We start from the raw sequence: 18,403 nt of genomic DNA, 5'->3' as shown, positions 1-18,403 counted from the left end.
TTCAGTTGGGGGGTTGTTGGTGTTTCATTGTGGACTCCAGAAAGTATGATTTAAGCCAAATCACAGTACAATCATAAAACAGTGAATTATTTTACATGAAAACTTTCTGTGAGGGAGATTTTAGAGACATTGAACGCCTCAGGCGTCTAGTTCCTATCACCACTGCTGTAAACGACCTGACTTTGTTTACATCTGAACCATTTAATTTAATACAGGCGTTTTGATTCCCCTTTAATGTAAATGCTACAGTTGCTACCTTGTAGACGCTTAAAAAAGTGGTTCTTTAGTAAAAGAAATGGTTCTATATAGAACTATGAGTTTCATATAGATTCATTTCATGCTTAAATGGTTCTTTGGATTGATTGATGTGTTGTATTTGGTTCTATCCAGAACCTTTTTGAAAATAGTTCTATTTAATATAATATATTAAAATTAAGTTATATTCTTCATTTTAAATATTAGCAAATGAACCTTAACACGACAAATGCAAGTTTGTAGGTGTTGATGTGTTGTTTATTTGAAATGCATTTGTGAATGGTTAATGCAAAGAACAATGCAAAACAGACATTAGTACCATTTAGACATCTATAACCTTTACTAAAACTACATACTACTGGAAAAAATAGACCAAATACAAATACAGGCATTTAAAAAATATCTTTAACAAATACATTTGGCCCATTTTCATACAGTGCAAAAACATATATGAGAAATGCATTTGGAATATACACTGCTCAAAAAAATAAAGGGAACACAATATAACTCCAAGTAAATGTACATGTGTCTGCACAAACGGTTAGAAACCGACTCCATGAGGATGGTATGAGGGTCCGACGTCCACAGATGGGGGTTGTGCTCACAGCCCAACACCGTGCAGGATGCTTGGCATTTGCCAGAGGACACCAGGATTGGCAAATTCACCACTGGCGCCCTGTGATCTTCACAGATGAAAGCAGGTTCACACTGAGCACATGTGACAGACGTGACAGAGTCTGGAGACGCCGTGGAGAGCGATCTGCTGCCTGCAACATCCTTCAGCATGACCGGTCTGGCAGTGGGTCAGTAATGGTGTGGGGTGGCATTTCTTTGGAGGGCCGCACAGCCCTCCATGTGCTCACCAGAGGTAGCCTGACTGCCATTAGGTACCGAGATGAGATCCTCAGACCCCTTGTGAGACCATATGCTGGTGCGGTTGGAAGGAGATCCCTCAGGAGACCATCCGCCACCTCATCAGGAGCATGCCCAGGTGCCACACACAACACTGAGCCTCATTTTGACTTGTTTTAAGGACATCACATCAAAGTTGGATCAGCCTGTCGTGTGTTTTTCCACTTTAATTTTGTGTGTGACTCCAAATCCAGGCCTGGTTAATAAATTTGATTTCCATTGATGATTTTTGTGTGATTTTATTGTCAGCACATTCAATTTTGTACAGAACAAAGTATTTAATGAGAATATTTCATTCATTCAGATCTAGGATGAGTTATTTGAGTGTTCCCTTTATTTTTTTGAGCAGTGTATTATTCTGCCTTATGGGACTGGGCACACTCTCTATACTAACACCCTTGATTTCAGCAGAGACGTTGGATGAGCACGTGTCTTTGAAACCTTTCAAACTATACTGCATTTCTGCACAGTCATTCACAAATGTATGACAGTAAATGAGTCTTCAGTGGCTTGAATCAAGTTTAATAGCTTGAGGAATTTATAGAAGTACTAACTGAAGATGTTTTCACACACTTGTTTTTGAAGGCACCGTCATGACAGGACAGGTAGGAGTTGAACACCTTGAGGGCATTTAGGCATGTTTCCAGCTGTCTGACTCAGACCCGCCTTCGCCAGTTACTGTGACTTAAAGACTCTCAAACCTCAGTCAACTATGTGGTTAAACACAATTGACACACACTACACACACAAAAGCACAAAGAAGCGCAGATGCATGACATTTGGTGTGTTTGTTCTTAATGACAAGTCCTGACAGAAACCCATTTCGTGGATTTCCGCGGTGTTTTATTCCTCGTCAAGGCTTGAGCAAGAGGGCTGAAGATGGTGAGGGGCCGTATGAAGAAGACAGGAGGTGAGGGGAAGCCCCAAAGCCACAAATGGACAGATAACGAACATGACATCCGTCCATGCGATGCTTCGCCGCTTCCAGCAGCATTAGCGTCGAATACAAGTGAGCCAGACTCCCCCACCGCTGCCTTCACAGGGCTCAGCGTGGAGGACCATGTTAACATCAAGCAAGTGTCAGCCTCTCCAACAGGTGAGTGAAGCATGGGTGTCTTTTGTAGTTAGCAGTGTAGCTCTGAAGTAAAATGACTGTTTTTGTTGTCCATGAATGTCTGTTACACAGCTTGGTTTCTGGGGTCTACGGGACTGGCTGTTCCACTAATAATATCACACTGCCCTGCTGAAAAAAGACCGTTGGGACAGTTGAAGCTGTTGGGATTGAAACAGTGATGCTTTTGCTTTCTAATGGGAATCGATTTTACTGTTAGAGATCACTAGTTTCTTGTTGGACATCCTATGAACCAAACCATCATGTGCGTCTTTAACAGTCTCAGACCACCTGTTAAAATGAAATTCCACCAATTATTTAAACTTTCTGCATAATTTAGTCACTGAGATATAATCAAAGTCGATCGAAGTGGTTTCCTGTAGGATGGTTCATTGTAGCGAGACTTTGATTTCTTTACGGTGGTGCTGATGCAAACCGGGGGGTCACAATATCTACAACATAAATAAAACCATATTATTTACTATCTAAAACCCCTGGTCGAGGTTTCATGTGTAATGTTGATGGTACATTAGTGATAAATCTGAAAGAATTTAACATTATAAACACGCGACGTATGAAACAAATGCTGAGGTTCATATCGTCTTGATATAAAAGAGAAAGTTTCCACAGAAGGAGATCCGAAATCTTTCAGAGTCAAGAAGACAAAGTTTTGCTCACCACAAAGAATGACTGGTATTTTAAAAATGCTGTTATGATGAACTGTGATTTATTATAGGGTTTTTTTTATTTCTTTTGCTGTGTTATGAGTACATTGATTATAAAAACCCTACATGTTGGAAATGGGTACAGTTTGTGATAGCAGAGTTGTCTGTATAGCAGAGTTGGTTTGCAAAGCCAGGTTTCATTTTTGTTGACTGGGTTACATATTCTGAGAAAATACCAGTCTCCAAAGACAAGCGCACAGTGATGGAGACCCTATTACTGCTATTAAAACATGTAGTTCCTTTCATTCATGTTTTTCCACAGTCACTAAGCGTTAGTTTAAATAATAGTTTTCCTCTTTTATCCTTGAAAACCCTCTAGCTTTGCAAAGTTTCATACTTTCTCTGCAGGTGGCTCGTCTCATTAGCTAATGGTCAATAGTTTTGGTTGAATCAAACGCAATAACTAATGTTCTTTTAGGTCCAAAGTCTCAGAAAGCCAAGGGTGATAAAAGATACTTGGGTGTCAGAGTGAAAATGCCAGTGAGAGACATGCTCAGGAATTTTCGCATAGCCAACGGCATGGACCCCAAAGATCTGCAGGTACAAATGACCTCATGTACTTAGAATGCTGTCCTGTGGACTTTAATAAAAATGTATTAATCTCACTGTATTTTTTTTTCTCTTTACAGCAGAAAGAAAACAAAAGATCGAAAGGTTAGAATCTGTTTACAGTATGATACGTAGCTACCACTCTCCGCCACATGCATGTCTTTTTAATTTTATATTTCTTTGTAGGGGAGAAAAGGCGAGTCAACTCAAGCGGTCATCAGCGAAACAGACTGGTAGGTACACACTTCAAAAATTCGGCGAAATAAGCAGCAAGTCATTGAAATAATGGGTTAAAGTGTCATGCTGCAACTGAACACGTCACTTGTATGTTTTAGAAAAAATGGCAAACAAAGAGTTTGGAAGAACTTGCCATTATAGTGGAGGTGCTAGAAGAAGATCTTAAGACCAGTACGTCCCCCAGACCACCAACTGAGAACCCCTCATCTACCCTCTGCCCGGAGCAGAGAGACAAGAGCTGGTGTAAACATGGATCTCAGCAGTACCTCATGGGAGAGTTGCCTCCAAATTCATGTTTCTGTGAAGCCAATAAAAGGTTTCCCACACAGTCCACCGACGTCGACAACTCCTTCCCAAGCTGGGCTTATAGCCAGACCATTGCTCCTTTATCAGCCAGTCAGGGGGAATTTCACAGTTTTGAGTCAGCTTACTGTAGAGACAGGGCTGAGCCTGGAATGACCTGCTACCCTGGTTACAGCGAATACCAGGTGCCCTCCCCACAAGACACAAGGTATTTTAGCCCTAAGATGGAGCACTGGTGGGGTTCCCCTGAGACGATTGGTCCGACATATCCCTACCCAGGCCAGGAGGAGTGGAACAGCACGACATTCTTCTGGGCCCAAACGGAAAGACAGGAGCACATACTGAGGAATATGTCAGACCAAGACCTGCTGGCTCTGGATGAGTACGGCAGAACGTAAGTTCATCTGTCTTGTACCATCATTTTTCAAGACGTCCTGTATCATGTTTGGGTTTGAATTGACAGTGTTTCTCGATGGTGATCTCACCAAAATTTGTCATCGAAAGAGATTAATCATGTGTACACATCTGTGCTTAAAACAGTCATGATGCTTCGTGCTTCTACAAGGGAACATGTCCTTTGCTGTGAGGACAATACCTTGTATCTCCATTTTCATTCTTCATTTTTTGACATAATTTAAAGAAGGCAGCTGCACTTTTTGTTGCATCAAAGTTTCGTGATGAACAGACCAACAGAAATGGTCCAAAATTGCCTGGAAAAAAATATTTCTCCATTTATTTCTTTTAAAAGTTTGGATGAAGTTATGAAGTGAAGTTATCTTTTTGAATATACAATGATTTATTCTGACAACAGCAACATGCACGTGTGACCTATAGGCAAACGTGACTGTCTAATGATACAGACTAAATATTCTGTTATCATGCTGAATACTGGCCAGTGCAAAACATGCATCTCAAGTTTTTACCATTTTTTTTTTTACTTTTCTGCATCATCAGCTCAGCAGCTGTCCTTCAAAAATCAAAAAAATTTAAATTTCACAATGATTGCATGAATAGAAATGCTCTTAAATTGCTTAGAATAAAATAAGAATAGAAAAAAATGTTTTTGTCTCCTATAAAGTTACTCTTTTGGAGACTTGTTGGACATATGCAATATGCAGTTGAATTGTTTTATTTAGTGTCATATAATATGTTTATAATGTTTACAGTTTGAAATACAGATTCAACCCCTTAAATGTCCAGGACCCACCACACGGCTTCCATTCCTCGTTCCATATGTTCAATATTAAGATATATTTAGCAACTTTGAATTGCTTTCCATGTAATTGCTGAGCAATGTGCCCTAAAGTGTAATAAATCTACCACATTTAAGGATTTTTTCTATCACACTTTTTATGATTTAGCAAGCTGCACTGAAATACGAAGCCGTCCTGTCTCCAGATTCTGTTCCCTAAAACCTCATCCTGATCAGGCCATACATAAACTAACCTCACAAGCTTTATTTAAGAGTACATCTCTGAAAAACATTATTATTATCCACTCATTCATCCATTATCATCATCATCGTCATCATCATTTACTTATTCATAGAGTAGTCATCCACTGGTTTTACAAAACGGTGTTATGCATTGCTGTTTTTTTATACACCCTTCACAGACTGCTACACAGGGCAGCTGACGAGGGGAAAAGAGCCCTTGTGTATGTGACTGCCAAGAGGATGGCAGATCTAAAGAATCTGGATACTAAAGACGCAGAGGGAAAGGTAACACTCAGTTGTCATTTACAAACAATTAGATAAAAAATGACAAAGCAAAATGACAAAAAAAAGGCTGTGACAACAGAAACTCAGCTGTTTTTATGATGTTCAGTAAAGGAAAAACAAAACCCTGTACTCTCGAGACCCACCAGTATTTTATACATTCAAATGCAAGTAAAATGGTAAGAAAGTTATTCAACTTTGTGTATGTCCAGTACAAGTTTCTCACGGCTAACAGCAGAAAAACAGACTCAGCGCTTTTGTGGCAACAGCAATGCACTGATAACAAAGGAGATTTTTGGAGCGTTCAGTGACGCATAGTTTGAGAACCACTGGCTCATATCACTCTTTTGCTGTGTCATGCATTAAATGTCCAGGCAATCCCAGGGATTCATTAGTGCTACCTATGCTGTCTATAGTAATTATTGACCCTCACATGTTTACATTTACATTTACATGGCTGACGCTCTTATCCAGAGCGACTTACAATTCAGGTAGGCGAAGGTGGTGTTGGGAGTCTTGCCCAAGGACTCTTATTGGTGTAGTGTAGGGTGTTTACCCTGGTGGAGGATTGAACCCCAGTCTACAGTGTAGAAGGCAGAGGTGTTAACCACTACACTAACCAACCACTTGTTAACAGCAAGTTCTGAGATGCAGTGCTGTTCTTTTCTAAGACTTCAAATTTGTGGTATTATCTCTATAGATAGGCATCATCAATAGAACTGAGAGTTTCTGAAGCAGCCGCACATGAGCCTAAGGTCACCATGTCCAATGCCCAAGCCCAAGCCAGCTAGATCGTACCAGCTAGATCGGTATAAAGTGGAACTGGAGTTCTCTGGAGTGATGCAGCACCATCTAACACCTTTAGGAAGACTTGGAGTGGCGTTTGTAATCCAGAACTAAACATCCAACGTTGGTAGCTAAAACTCAGTAATGTTCTTGTGGCTTAATGAAAGAGATTCCTGACAGCAATGTTCCAACACCTGCTCTAAAGACTTCCCAGACGAGTGAAGGCTGTCAGTGCAGAAAACTGGGGACAAGTTACCTCTCACTACCCTAGATTTCAGGAGTAACCCTGGATGAGCGCGTGTCTACAAACGTTTGGACATATGATCAACTCCTATGACCAGCTCTTACTCAGAGGCCAAATTTTTGTTCACTGAAATGAAACAGTGTGAGGTTTACTCCCAAATTCAGTCCCAAGATATCTCAAGTATTTCTCACCCACTTTAGTTACTTTTCATTTTGGATGAAATTCTCAGCTAAACCCCTAAATCTCATTCTGCAGGATTATTAAACCTACTAAATGTAACCCCCACGTCACCTTCATTTTCCCTCAGAAGATCTGTCCACACCCTTAGCCAATCCTAGTCCGTTCCAGTCCTAGACTCATCATAACATGCAAGAACCATACTGGTTCTCCCCACTCCTGTTCACTCTATCCCCAGCTAACAGACAACTGACCAGTACACTGGCAGAATCCTTGCCTTGTACTGTGTTCTTCCTGCAACTACAGCAATATTCATCTCAATGCTAGGAGCAGTCCTCCTTCTATATTTCACTGGTTTGCTCAAGAGCTCAAATGCTCACAGCTTCCATTCGTTTCACTGTTCTTGTCTTCCCAGCATAAACATGACAGTCTAGATAGACACATAAACAGATAGATAGATAGATAGATAGATAGATAGATAGATAGATAGATAGATAGATAGATAGATAGATAGATAGATAGATAGATACTTGATCCCGAAGGTAATTTAGACAAGCCAGCTAATCATCTGTGGTTTGTTATCCTTTTAAGTTATTCCATTTTCACCTTCAGACAATTCAAACTGCAGGTATTCTCTCAGTGTTTCATCTCTCATAATTTGACGATGATCTTAAGAGCAAGTGGGAAGAGGACGTGGATGGGCAAATTTCAGACGAGACTTGGCAGAAAATTATTTGAAGAATGTAGTCATCTTCAATTTGTCATTGGCATTTTGTTATACAATTCAAGGTAGTACATCGACTTCATTGGTGTAAAATTAGACCCAATTTGGACTCCACTTGCGGAAGGTGCAAGCAAGACCCTGCAAGTCTAATACAAATACTTTGGACATGCCCACGATTATATCACTTTTGGAAATCGATTTTTTTATACTCTCTCTAAAATTCTGGAAGAACCAATAAGCTACGCTCCTTATATTGCATTATTTTGTGTTTCCCTACCAGAAACCCAACAAAATAATTATAAATGGCAAAATGATGGGCCTTTTATACTTTGCTGGCTAGGCGATTAATATTACTCAGGTGGAAAGACCCTCTTCCCCCTAATTATTCTCAGTGGATCAAAGAGGTTATGCAGTACCTCAAACTGGAGAAGATGAAATACTCTCTTCATGGGTCTGTGCAGAGATTTTATAGGATTTGGCAGCCCTTCCTGACATATGTGGATAAAATGGAAGCCAAAATATGTAGCTCCATAATATGCATTTATTTTAAGTGACTATATTTTATTTATTTATTTGTTTTTTGTTTTTTTTTAACAAAAGCTGGAAAGAATCAGATGCAGGTCTGGAGGTTGGGTGTGTTGGACTGTTGTGGGTCTTTTGTATTTTGTGAAATCTTTAATAAAAGACTTTGATCGAACTGTAGCGATCCCTTCAGAGTTGAAGCACTTTCACTGTCTGCAAGGTCGCATTGTGGTTGTAGACGCGCAGCCCTAGTCGTCTAGTAGTAACACTTTGGTGTATCATAATGCTTTATGACACCTAAATAAGCCCTTCATGGCAGCTAACACATAAAAACATTTATAATCTCTTAATCCAGTTGGCACCATTTTTTACACTTGCAAACTTTAATGTCAAATTGACTCTCAATAGATTTGGTAACTCTAATGCTGATAATGAATGACATTGTGCACCAAGTCTAGCTGTTTGAACAAAGGAGTGTTTTCTTTGGCCAATAGGTAAGGTGTGTTTCAATTCACCACTCAGAAGATTTAAGCTGTTACATCTTAAGCATTACATCCTCTGACAAAGACCTGTGTTATTCCCAGTGTAACGAAAATAGCTGGTGATGTTAGAAGCTGAAGCGAGACTCTCGGAGCGTCAACTTCTCCCATGTAAAATAGTAAATGTCAGAATTTGAAAGAAGCTGACAATGTGCAGACACTCATTCCACTGTGCTGCAGCCTTGGCATGTAGTAGGTGCGATTAGTAGCTCAAAGAATCTGTGTATTAAGTTACTTTACTCTGCCAGTAAAGCACAAGTACCTCAACGTGCCGCAGATATGACTGAGAAGTCTGAACAAGTGCGGCTAGGCTAAGCAGGATCGCTTAAGATAGAATATCTATTTCTCTGTTCTCAACGTTTCCTCGACAAGCCAGCATGCTCCAACATCTTCCACTGAGCATGTAAAAGACCACGACTGGTCCTCATCTAACGCTTCGCTTTTAAATGGTCTAGACAGTTTGCTTAATTGTAAGACATCATGTTAATAATTGCACCCTTCTGTTTTCTTCCTTTGTCCTAATTAATTTTAATTTATACACCCTTAACATCTATTACTTGCACAGAGTAATATTGTTTACTGTTTACATGTTTTCAACTGTCACTTGATGCACTTTATGAACAGCTGCTCCACATATTTGCACATACGCACGTGTAACTTTAATTTCATCTCAACTTTTTTGCTTTTACTTTTTACTACTGATTTTTAGAGTTATTCTTATATTTTCTTTTTTTTATATATGGGGAATGGAGGAACAGCAAAGTAAGAATTTCATTGTACAGTGCAACTGCCTGTCCTGCTGTGCACACGACAATAAAACTCTTGAATCTTCAATTAAGAAATGTTGCAGAAATTTTCAGGCTAAAATGATTCACAGGGGTCTCTGTTCAGAACAAAGTGGTCTGTTTTTCTGTTCTGTATCAGCCTGTGTCCCAGCCTGAACACAGCGTGTTTAGCCTTGCCACAGCACAGGCGTGGCATCAACTTTTTATGTAAGTTTAGCTGTATGTACACTGCACATGTCCACACCGCTGCGTGTGCAAGGTTAAGGATAATATGTCAGCTTTTGACAGTGTCCAGTACTTCTGTTACACCAGAACCACCATTAGAATGATTCTGTGACTGTGATCAGTTTACGAGTGCTTCATTTTCTAAATGTGTGCTTTTTCCTCTGCTTCTATCTGCAGACCCCTCTACACATAGCTGCTCAGAGAAATCAACACCTGATAGTCGCAGATTTAATTTCCCTCGGTGCAAACGTCAACGAAAGGGATCGATACGGAAAGACGTGCCTCCACCTCAGTGCAGAATATGGATATGTCCGAGTTTTGGAGGTAAAACCGCATTCATATTGTAAATCGGTATAAATCATATAAAGTCTTGACTCTTTCCGTTTATTTTACACTACATGGGTGAATTCTGTTCCCTCTGGTTTGTTCCATACAGGTGCTGAAAAGCTGCATGAAAAGCGGGATGTATATAGACCTGGAGGCCAGAGATATGAATGGTACATTATAGTGCTGTTGTATGCTTTTATCTGCTGGTACATTGTTAAAGGAATGACGCTGTGCTTGGAAGGAGACAGCAAAGCTTTTAACGTGAATGCATCGTTACAGCCATTGAAGTAAACATCCACTTGACATACTGACCTGAGATAGTCATATACACACGTTTCAGTGCTTTTAGTCAAATGACATGTTTTGGTGATTTTCTAAGTAAAGATATCTCAGCACATCCTCTACAGGGAGCACACTTCTGCATATTACATTGAGGAATTACTGTTTATTTGTTGAATTTAACACAAAATAAGCAAAAAATAAAACAAATTGTGGCCTATGGTGCATTTTAAATTCCGATAGGCTAAACTAAACTTACCCTGCAGAAAAATAACATTTTTATCGGTGTTCTCTGTCGTGTTAAATACATAATGATTAAATGTGTAAACAAACTTTTTTTGACATGACTGTTTACCAAACAGAAGTGAGAGTTAGGGTTCCGGTACCTAAAGCTACAGTACACAAACTATCTTATTACAGCTTGTAGTGTCTCTTTACAAATAACCGACAAAGGGCCACTTGCATTAGATGAAAATACCGATGTTTGGAGAGTATCTTTGCGTATCAGTGTAAACATTTATTTAAGTATTAACTGCCAGATCAAAAACTGGAGATCAGGTCAGATAAGTTCACTCAACATCAGCTCAGGTCAACATTGCATAACTCTCCTGTCTGACTATCCTGCCTGACTAGTTGATCGCTTGCCCTTTTTACAAGGCATTTGGCACAAAAACACATATTTCTCATGTTTTTAAATTTTTACGTTGGCACACTTAACAAGCCCTGTTAATCAAAGGCATAGTTCACATGATCGAATGACAGTGACACACTTTTCTTAACCCAAACAGTAAGTGAGCCGAATCGTGTCTGGTGTCTGAAATTTGCTTCTTTATTCTTGCAGTAAAGCTACACGGCTAATATGACAGACCTCTGTGCCACCCATAAATATTGAGCTTTTCCCTGACTATTAGTTTTTTCGACATACTTCATTAGAATATTATTTAGAATATTTTCTAAAGAAGCTTGAATAGCTGGATCAAATCACAGAATCGAATCGCTGTGTACCGAATCGAATCTTCTTCATTTGTGAAAATAGATGAATAGTGAATTGAATTAGCTGTTCAGCTTGAAGACACTTAAAAACCAGGCAAACACTCCTAGCTGATGTGGATTTCTATTCCTTTTTCACGTTTTAACTACATTTGGGGTAACTAACCCTAGAAAAAAAGGACCGGATTTTGTACCCCACCTTGTTACCATGTTACATAAAAATTTTATTTTTGACTTTTTGACAGTTGGAGTGTTTTATTAACTCCACAGCCTGTTCTGTTTTAAATATAATATTAAAATATATACTTTTCCTTGGGAAAAACTTATTTAAGGTGCACAGTTGGACATTAATACCACTCTTGCACCTTTTGAGGCTTCACATTGTTTGTACCTTCATGAACGAAAGGCATCTGCACAGTACCTTTTTCTCGTGATGTACGGGGAAAGCATTCCTTTAACATTCCTTTAACCATTGGGTGAAAGCCACTCAAACATTAAATCTCTGACTTGTTCTCAGGGCCCCACAGGCGGTCCATGTTTTTGCTCGAGCCTAACTCGCACTGCATAGTATTACAGTGAAAATTTGGACCAGCTGGGGGCCCCGAGGATCAGTTGGATAAGTTGAAGTTTAAGAAGGCTAAATTGTTGTTTCTTGCATGTGTGTGTGTCTCTTTGTGTGATACGTGTTGGTGCAGGGCTCAGTGCGTTGCAGCATGCATCCGTATCTCTGAAGAGTACTGTGCGTGAGCTGGAGAGGAGCATCACTGTGGGTAAAACCAAGCTACACTCCCTGCGGAAAGAGCAGATGATGGAAACGTTGGAGTGTCTTCTGCAGATGGAATGCAGCTTGCAGTGCCAGGTGAGTGATGACTGTTTGGCTGTAGTCCAAGTGATTCATTTATTCTGAAGTGATTGATCGTGCATGCAGGTAACGTGATATGATCTTCATTTGATTAAAGGTTGCAATAGGGATGGCACAAGTGCACAACTACCACACCACCTATTCCACTAATAAAATACCACTGTAGTTTTTTTTTGTCTGAGAGTAAATACCTGACTCCATGCAGTTGACATTAAGATACCTTTCTGTTTCTTGTTGTCACCAGAGAGTGTGGTAGGTTTCCTCCATGGAGGTATTACACATTATATGGACAAAAGTACTGGGACACCTACACATTAGACCCATAGGAACTTTTATGACATCCCATTCTAAACTTATAGGCATTAATTCACACAAACATGCCTTTATGGACACCGTTTTGTGCACTGGGGCTCAGTCGTGCTGGAACAGAAAAGGACCTTCCCCAAAATGTTCCCACAAAGTTGGAAGCATGAAATTTTCCAAAATGTCTTGGTCGGCTGAAACTCGGTCTGCTTTGGAACTAAGGGGCCTAGGCTGAAAAACAACCCCAGAGCATGATCCCTCCTCCACCAAACTTTACAGTTGGCATAATGCAGTCAGGTAGGTAACATCCTGACATTCACCAAACCACGACTCTTCTGTCACACTTTCAGATGGAGGCGGCGTGCTTTACACAATCATTGTGCATTTTGACCTTAGGCGTGTAAGTAGCTGCTCAGCCAGTGTTGGTCTATCAAGACTGCAAGGCTGTGCGCTTAATTTCATCCACCTGTTAGCAATGGGTGTAGCTGAAACACCTCAAGTCAGTAATTAGAAGGTGTGTCCCAGTACTTTTGTCTGAATAGTAAATGAGCACCCACAAAAGTGTTCGCTTCGTAGGAAGCTTCTTCTGGAATCAGTATTTTTGAAGCAGCCACCAAGTGTGGCATATAATAAATGAAAGGAAGCCCCGCCCCTTTTCTCTTATTTATTTAACACTGCAAGTGATGTATTTCAAGTGTTTGATTGCTTATTATTTTTTTTTATTGCTCACTATTGCACATTTACTCAAAATACACATCAATAAGATCCAGTAGGTCTCAGACTTTTGATACAAATGGCCATTTTTTTGTCATTTAATCTTTAGGACAGAGGTTCTCTGCAGGCTACAGTGAAATTCAAGTAACAAATGAAATAAAAACATTTTTGTCATGTTTTTAACATAGAACAGACCAGGCAAACTAAAGAATGAGTAAAGAAGGTACTTGTGTGTCGTTCTACTATTGCAGTGACAAACAGTACAAATATTGACATGTAAGTCAAGTGTAAAGTGTAAACTGAACTGTTCTAAAAAGGAAGTTTTACTTTCTGAAGTGACATTGTATGTGGAAAATTACAAGCATAAAACAGGACACAGGACATATAAGCTACCAGCTTATGTTTGTTTTAGTCCAAACCTAAAATGTTCATGTTTAAATATCACCTGATGCTTTGAAGAAAGGCCGTTAGGAGATCTTCAGAGCTTACTGTGCACATTTCACACACCATAAGCATTAAGCACAAGTGTGAGCCTGCCTTAGGTCAGGATGTTGTTGTTTTAGTTCAATTTTAACCCATTCGTGCTCATAACTCATTTCCAATATGGCCTGAAATGATCTTTTGCGCGACACATGAAGCTGTCAGTATTCTAGTAATATTCCAAGACATTTCATTAACCGGCTGTGACCTGCTGTTTTTATACACAACAGAAGGATAATCACAGTAAATTAGGAATAGAACAGAAATGATATTGACTTTCTGTGGTTTAGTCTTATTTTGAGCTTCAAAGTTGTGGGACACAATTTGCCACTACAATGACCCTGATATCAATAAATGGATATGAAAGTTTTGAGTTTTACACAGTCAGAATAGCAAATTCTAAGTTTAAAGTTCAGCACTTTGAAAAAGTGAAGAATCTTAAAGTTTGTAATCCTTTGAATATGAAATATGAAGTTTTTAATACTTGAATGCATTTCCAGAAAACACTTGGCCAGCAGTGCTTCAAAGTACACACAGTCTTTGCAAGTATGTGGAGAAAAAACTGCCGGAGCAATGTTTAAGAACCATAGAGCTACTATGAATAAGTTCATTCTAGTCCCTCCGGTATTTTCTTTGTCCTCTACAGAAACTCGGAAATCAAGTTTCATCAATTTTTTTTTTCTGTTCTACAGGTCATCTAGAAGTGGTTCGTCCAGTCACGCACTTGCCTCTGACAGGATGAGTGGCGTCTGCCGAAGAAGGCAGTGCTGTTACCTGACGGTAAATGTTTTTGGGTTAATACAAGTTTTAACCTGCCACAGAAAAAGCAAAATTACATGTTTAGAACCATTTTACTTTTTAAAAGAGTAGGTACAATTTCTGTGGCATGGTAAAAGCTATGTATTATGCAACCAGAGGTTTTGTGAAGTGATGACACAGGGGATAACCTTTGTGTCTCACTGTTTACACAATAACACAATGGTTGTGCATCAGCTGGTTTCTGTGAAACTTCCACTGTTTGTTACAAGTAGCAAAATATTACTTAAAAATGTGGCATGATCTGCAAGTCTGTTTGTTGTCAATTCAAAGCGGCACTCCACCCAACATAAATACATGATCTGCATGCCCACCCAGTTTACTGCCTTCTAATGATTCTTGAAGACTTTTTTGGGGTGGGGTTGTTGAAGGTGTGAAAGGGACTCCCAGTGGCTGTATGGCATATTTAGGTAATAAAAACAACACCGAATTTACCAAAACCTTAAGACAAAGTTCTGTCAAATTAATGGGGCGGATGGATGAAATGCAGACAAATGACAAAGCATGACAAATAACATATGACACGCAGTTGTTTTGCTGGAATGCCCCTTTAATTGGTGAGGTTATTAAACGTTGCGCAAAAGCAAACAGCCAACAGATATCAAGGGGTGTTGAAGAGACATACAGATGCATGCCATGTTAACATAAGGTTATGTGAACTTTTTGAATCACTTTATGATGTCATCTTTTTGTTTCCTAAAGCTCTGCAAATTTGAGTGATGTTTACCTTGAACATCAGTTAAACGTACAGAGCTTCACTTTGTTAAAAATAAAAAAAAAATAAAAATTTGAAATTATTTTGCCTTATTTACATGGAGACATGGGGCTTTGGCTGTTCAGTGCAAATGTTAGCATTGTTGCATTTATACATGCATACATGTTGCATTCATACGTGTGGTTAGTTAAAAGGAATGTATTAGTACTGTTTTCATCTTCAGGTCAAATGTCTAGGTAAATTGCGTGGCACTTATTCTGCTTTAAAACAGATCAGTTGCTTTTTTAATGTTTAAAAAGTCATGTTAATGTGAAACATTGCCACATTTTCCCACATTACACTAAAACACAGAGGGTTTTGTAGTGAGAAGGTGAGTGTGGTCCAGGTTCAGGTCGCTCAGCTGAGTGCTTTCACTCTGCCTTCAGACCACCCTGGATTACTGGTTTGTCCAGTGGGGTTAGTTCACTACCCAGTGCTTGTCTTTATGATGTATAAATTTATATACTAGTGTCACAAATCTAACCCATCAGTCCTTATTTTATCCTAATGTCTCACTTAAAGAAAACGGCACTGTGCATTGTGCATAAATATACTGATCATATGCTAAAGTTAATTGAAAAACAGTGCTCTGTTCTAAACAATGAGGTTGGGTCTTATGTCTACATGAATTTGTTTTACTGTTCTCAAAATTAGACAAAATACCTGGATTTCTGTTTTATGCTTTCTGTTTTATGCTTATTTTGGGCTTCACATATGAGTGTTTTAGTCATATATTACCTTTATTAGGGTTTTGAATGAGGCCTCTGTAAAAGGAGTTCAAATATACTATTACCTTTTTCTGATTTTGGTGCAGTTTTGTCTGGTAGCCTGCATGGTTTGCTTGAAAAAGAAATAAAGCAATAAATAAGTAATTATGTTTATTTAGTTTCTTTATCAGCTTTTGGTTTTGCCTTCCACTGTGCAATGTATACATCATTTCTGACATTACTCTGAAAATGGACAAGAACGTTGTGTTACAAAGAAATGTGTTTTTTTTGTCATGCTGTTGACTCACAAATGAGACACGTCTGTTTGCCTGATGGCCTGAGCCGCTTTCCAGAGGTGAAGAGTGGACCTTCTGTGTAATATTTAACCTGAAAATAGTAAGCAGTTATACTGAATTCAATTCCATGTCAGTACCAAACACCCAATGACTTACACACACACACACACACACACACAAGCGAGGGAATCATTAGCCAATGTTATACATATGACTTGAAATGAGTAATGATATCTACACTGGAGATGCATTAATTCATCTGTATGTGTTATACAGCATATATTCACCTCAAGGCCTCATATGAAAACATCTGAACATATGAATAGCAAATATCAGCTGCTTTAAAGCTATTGAACTATTTTGGTTTCAAAATAAAAGTGCATGTGCTGTGTAATATAAACTCTGTAAAGTAATAATTTAGCCTAATGTAGTTTATTTCCTCTAACTGATTGCTAGAGAATACACTATTTGGACAAAAGTATTGAGACACCTACACACAGGAGCTTTCATGACCTCCCATTCTAAACCCATACACATTAATATGGACTTTGCCCCCCCTTTGCAGCTTTAACAGCTTCCTCTGTTCTGGGAAGCTTTCTACAAGATTTTGGAGTGTGTCTGTGGAGTTCTTGTCTATTTATCCAGAAGAGCCTTTGTGAGGTCAGGCACTGATGTTGGACGAGAGGGCCTGACTCGCAATCTCTGTTCTAGTTCATTCCAGAGGTGTTAGATGGGGTTAAGGTTAGGGCTTTGTGAGGGCCAGTCAAGTTCTTCCACACCGAACTCCAAAACATGCACAGTCATGTTGGAACAGAAAAGGTCCTTCCTCAAGGTGTTCCACAAAGTTGGAAGCACACAAATGCCCAAAATGTCTTGGTTTGACAGGTCATACTAACTAACTGAACAGACCAGACAAGCACATAGACTATTAACAAATATTTAACTAAGGAACAAATAAAATAACAATACAATAAATAGACAATAGGAAATAATAATGAAGAGCCAATGTGAGAGGAGGTTAAGCCCTTAAATGGCCAGAGTCCACCAGCAGGCCCAAAGTTTTACCATCCATTTCTAGAACTAAGAGTAACTCGGCTATTATGCATTGTAGTCCATGTAGGTACTGAATAATAAACCTTAGAATGTACTGAGCGTGAGATTTTAAGGGGTTAAAAAGATGTGTGAATATCTGTACATATATAGATATGAATGTCTATACAAATGCTGATCCAAGGACACATAATATGACACAATGTTACAAGATGATATGAACATTGGTAAACAATGACATCTGTACAGCGATGCAAGTAAGCATTACATTACCGAGGTGTTGTACTGTAATAGAGTAAAGGAGGTTTGTTGGTTTCAGTTTAGAATTCTTAGAGGTTGCATTTCAGCCTCTCGTGATCAGAGGACTCCCAAACACATTCAGTGATGCTGAGGTCTGGACTCTGGGGTGGTCCGTCCATTGTTCTGAGAACACCAGCAGTTTCTTTGTTGCAAATGTTCTTCATTTTTTCTCTTTCCTTTTCTCAGTAACAGCTTCTTGTCAGCTTCACATCCACAGAGTCATAGTGTTGCACTGTCTTCTCACAGTGGAAGTGTGGACAGAAGCACCTGTGGATTTTTTCAGCTCTAAAGTAGGAGTGGAGCTTGAATTTCTCCTCTCTTTTAAAGATGAAAGCTTTAAGTGCAGTTTGTGATATATCGCAGCTTTGGTTTTCCGGGTCGTGTACTACTCAGACTTCCATTTCTCACTACGCATTTTAATAATATCTGAACTCCAGTTTGGGAAATTCCTGTTTTTTTCCTATGACTTTCTACTTCCTTCAGTGGGTAGATTATTTTATATTTAATCTGAAAAATGAATTAATTAATATGAAAGATGAACGAATGGCCATTTTGAATGGAAGAAAAATGCAACCCTATTTGCAAAAAGTTGGGACGCTGTGCAAAAACAAAATTCATTGATGTGCAAATAATTTAAACCATATATTTCATTGAAATACAAAGACAACATTTGATATGTGAGTTTTGTTTTTTTTTTTTAAATATATGCACATT

General features: G+C 39.0%; 1 protein-coding gene across 1 annotated transcript; it reads left to right on the top strand.

Annotated features, from left to right (window-relative positions):
• Positions 1-1,934: 1,934 nt before the first annotated feature.
• Positions 1,935-16,208, top strand: zgc:113279 (uncharacterized protein LOC553749 homolog). Its single transcript, XM_017711019.1, has 10 exons — positions 1,935-2,263; positions 3,422-3,543; positions 3,633-3,657; positions 3,739-3,785; positions 3,888-4,486; positions 5,707-5,812; positions 9,989-10,135; positions 10,248-10,308; positions 12,103-12,266; positions 14,459-16,208. Exons 1-10 carry the CDS (start codon positions 2,047-2,049, stop codon positions 14,465-14,467), a joined length of 1,497 nt encoding a protein of 498 aa, XP_017566508.1. The 5' UTR covers positions 1,935-2,046; the 3' UTR covers positions 14,468-16,208.
• The last annotated feature ends 2,195 nt before the right edge of the window (positions 16,209-18,403 follow it).

This window comes from Pygocentrus nattereri, chromosome 17 (genome assembly GCF_015220715.1).
Source record: "Pygocentrus nattereri isolate fPygNat1 chromosome 17, fPygNat1.pri, whole genome shotgun sequence".
In the NCBI taxonomy this organism is placed as follows: Eukaryota; Metazoa; Chordata; class Actinopteri; order Characiformes; family Serrasalmidae; genus Pygocentrus; species Pygocentrus nattereri.
The sequence above is the reverse complement of the archived record's forward strand: the minus strand, read 5'-3'. Positions and strand labels throughout refer to the sequence as shown.

What these genes read in the sequence shown, in the direction of transcription:
- zgc:113279 (XM_017711019.1), top strand. Translation starts at nt 2,047, where the DNA reads ATGGTGAGGGGCCGTATGAAGAAGACAGGAGGTGAGGGGAAGCCCCAA. An exon ending in CTGGATGAGTACGGCAGAAC is followed by an intron (nt 4,487 to 5,706) that starts GTAAGTTCATCT and finishes CACCCTTCACAG; the next exon opens with ACTGCTACACAGGGCAGCTG. An exon ending in GGAGGCCAGAGATATGAATG is followed by an intron (nt 10,309 to 12,102) that starts GTACATTATAGT and finishes GTGTTGGTGCAG; the next exon opens with GGCTCAGTGCGTTGCAGCAT.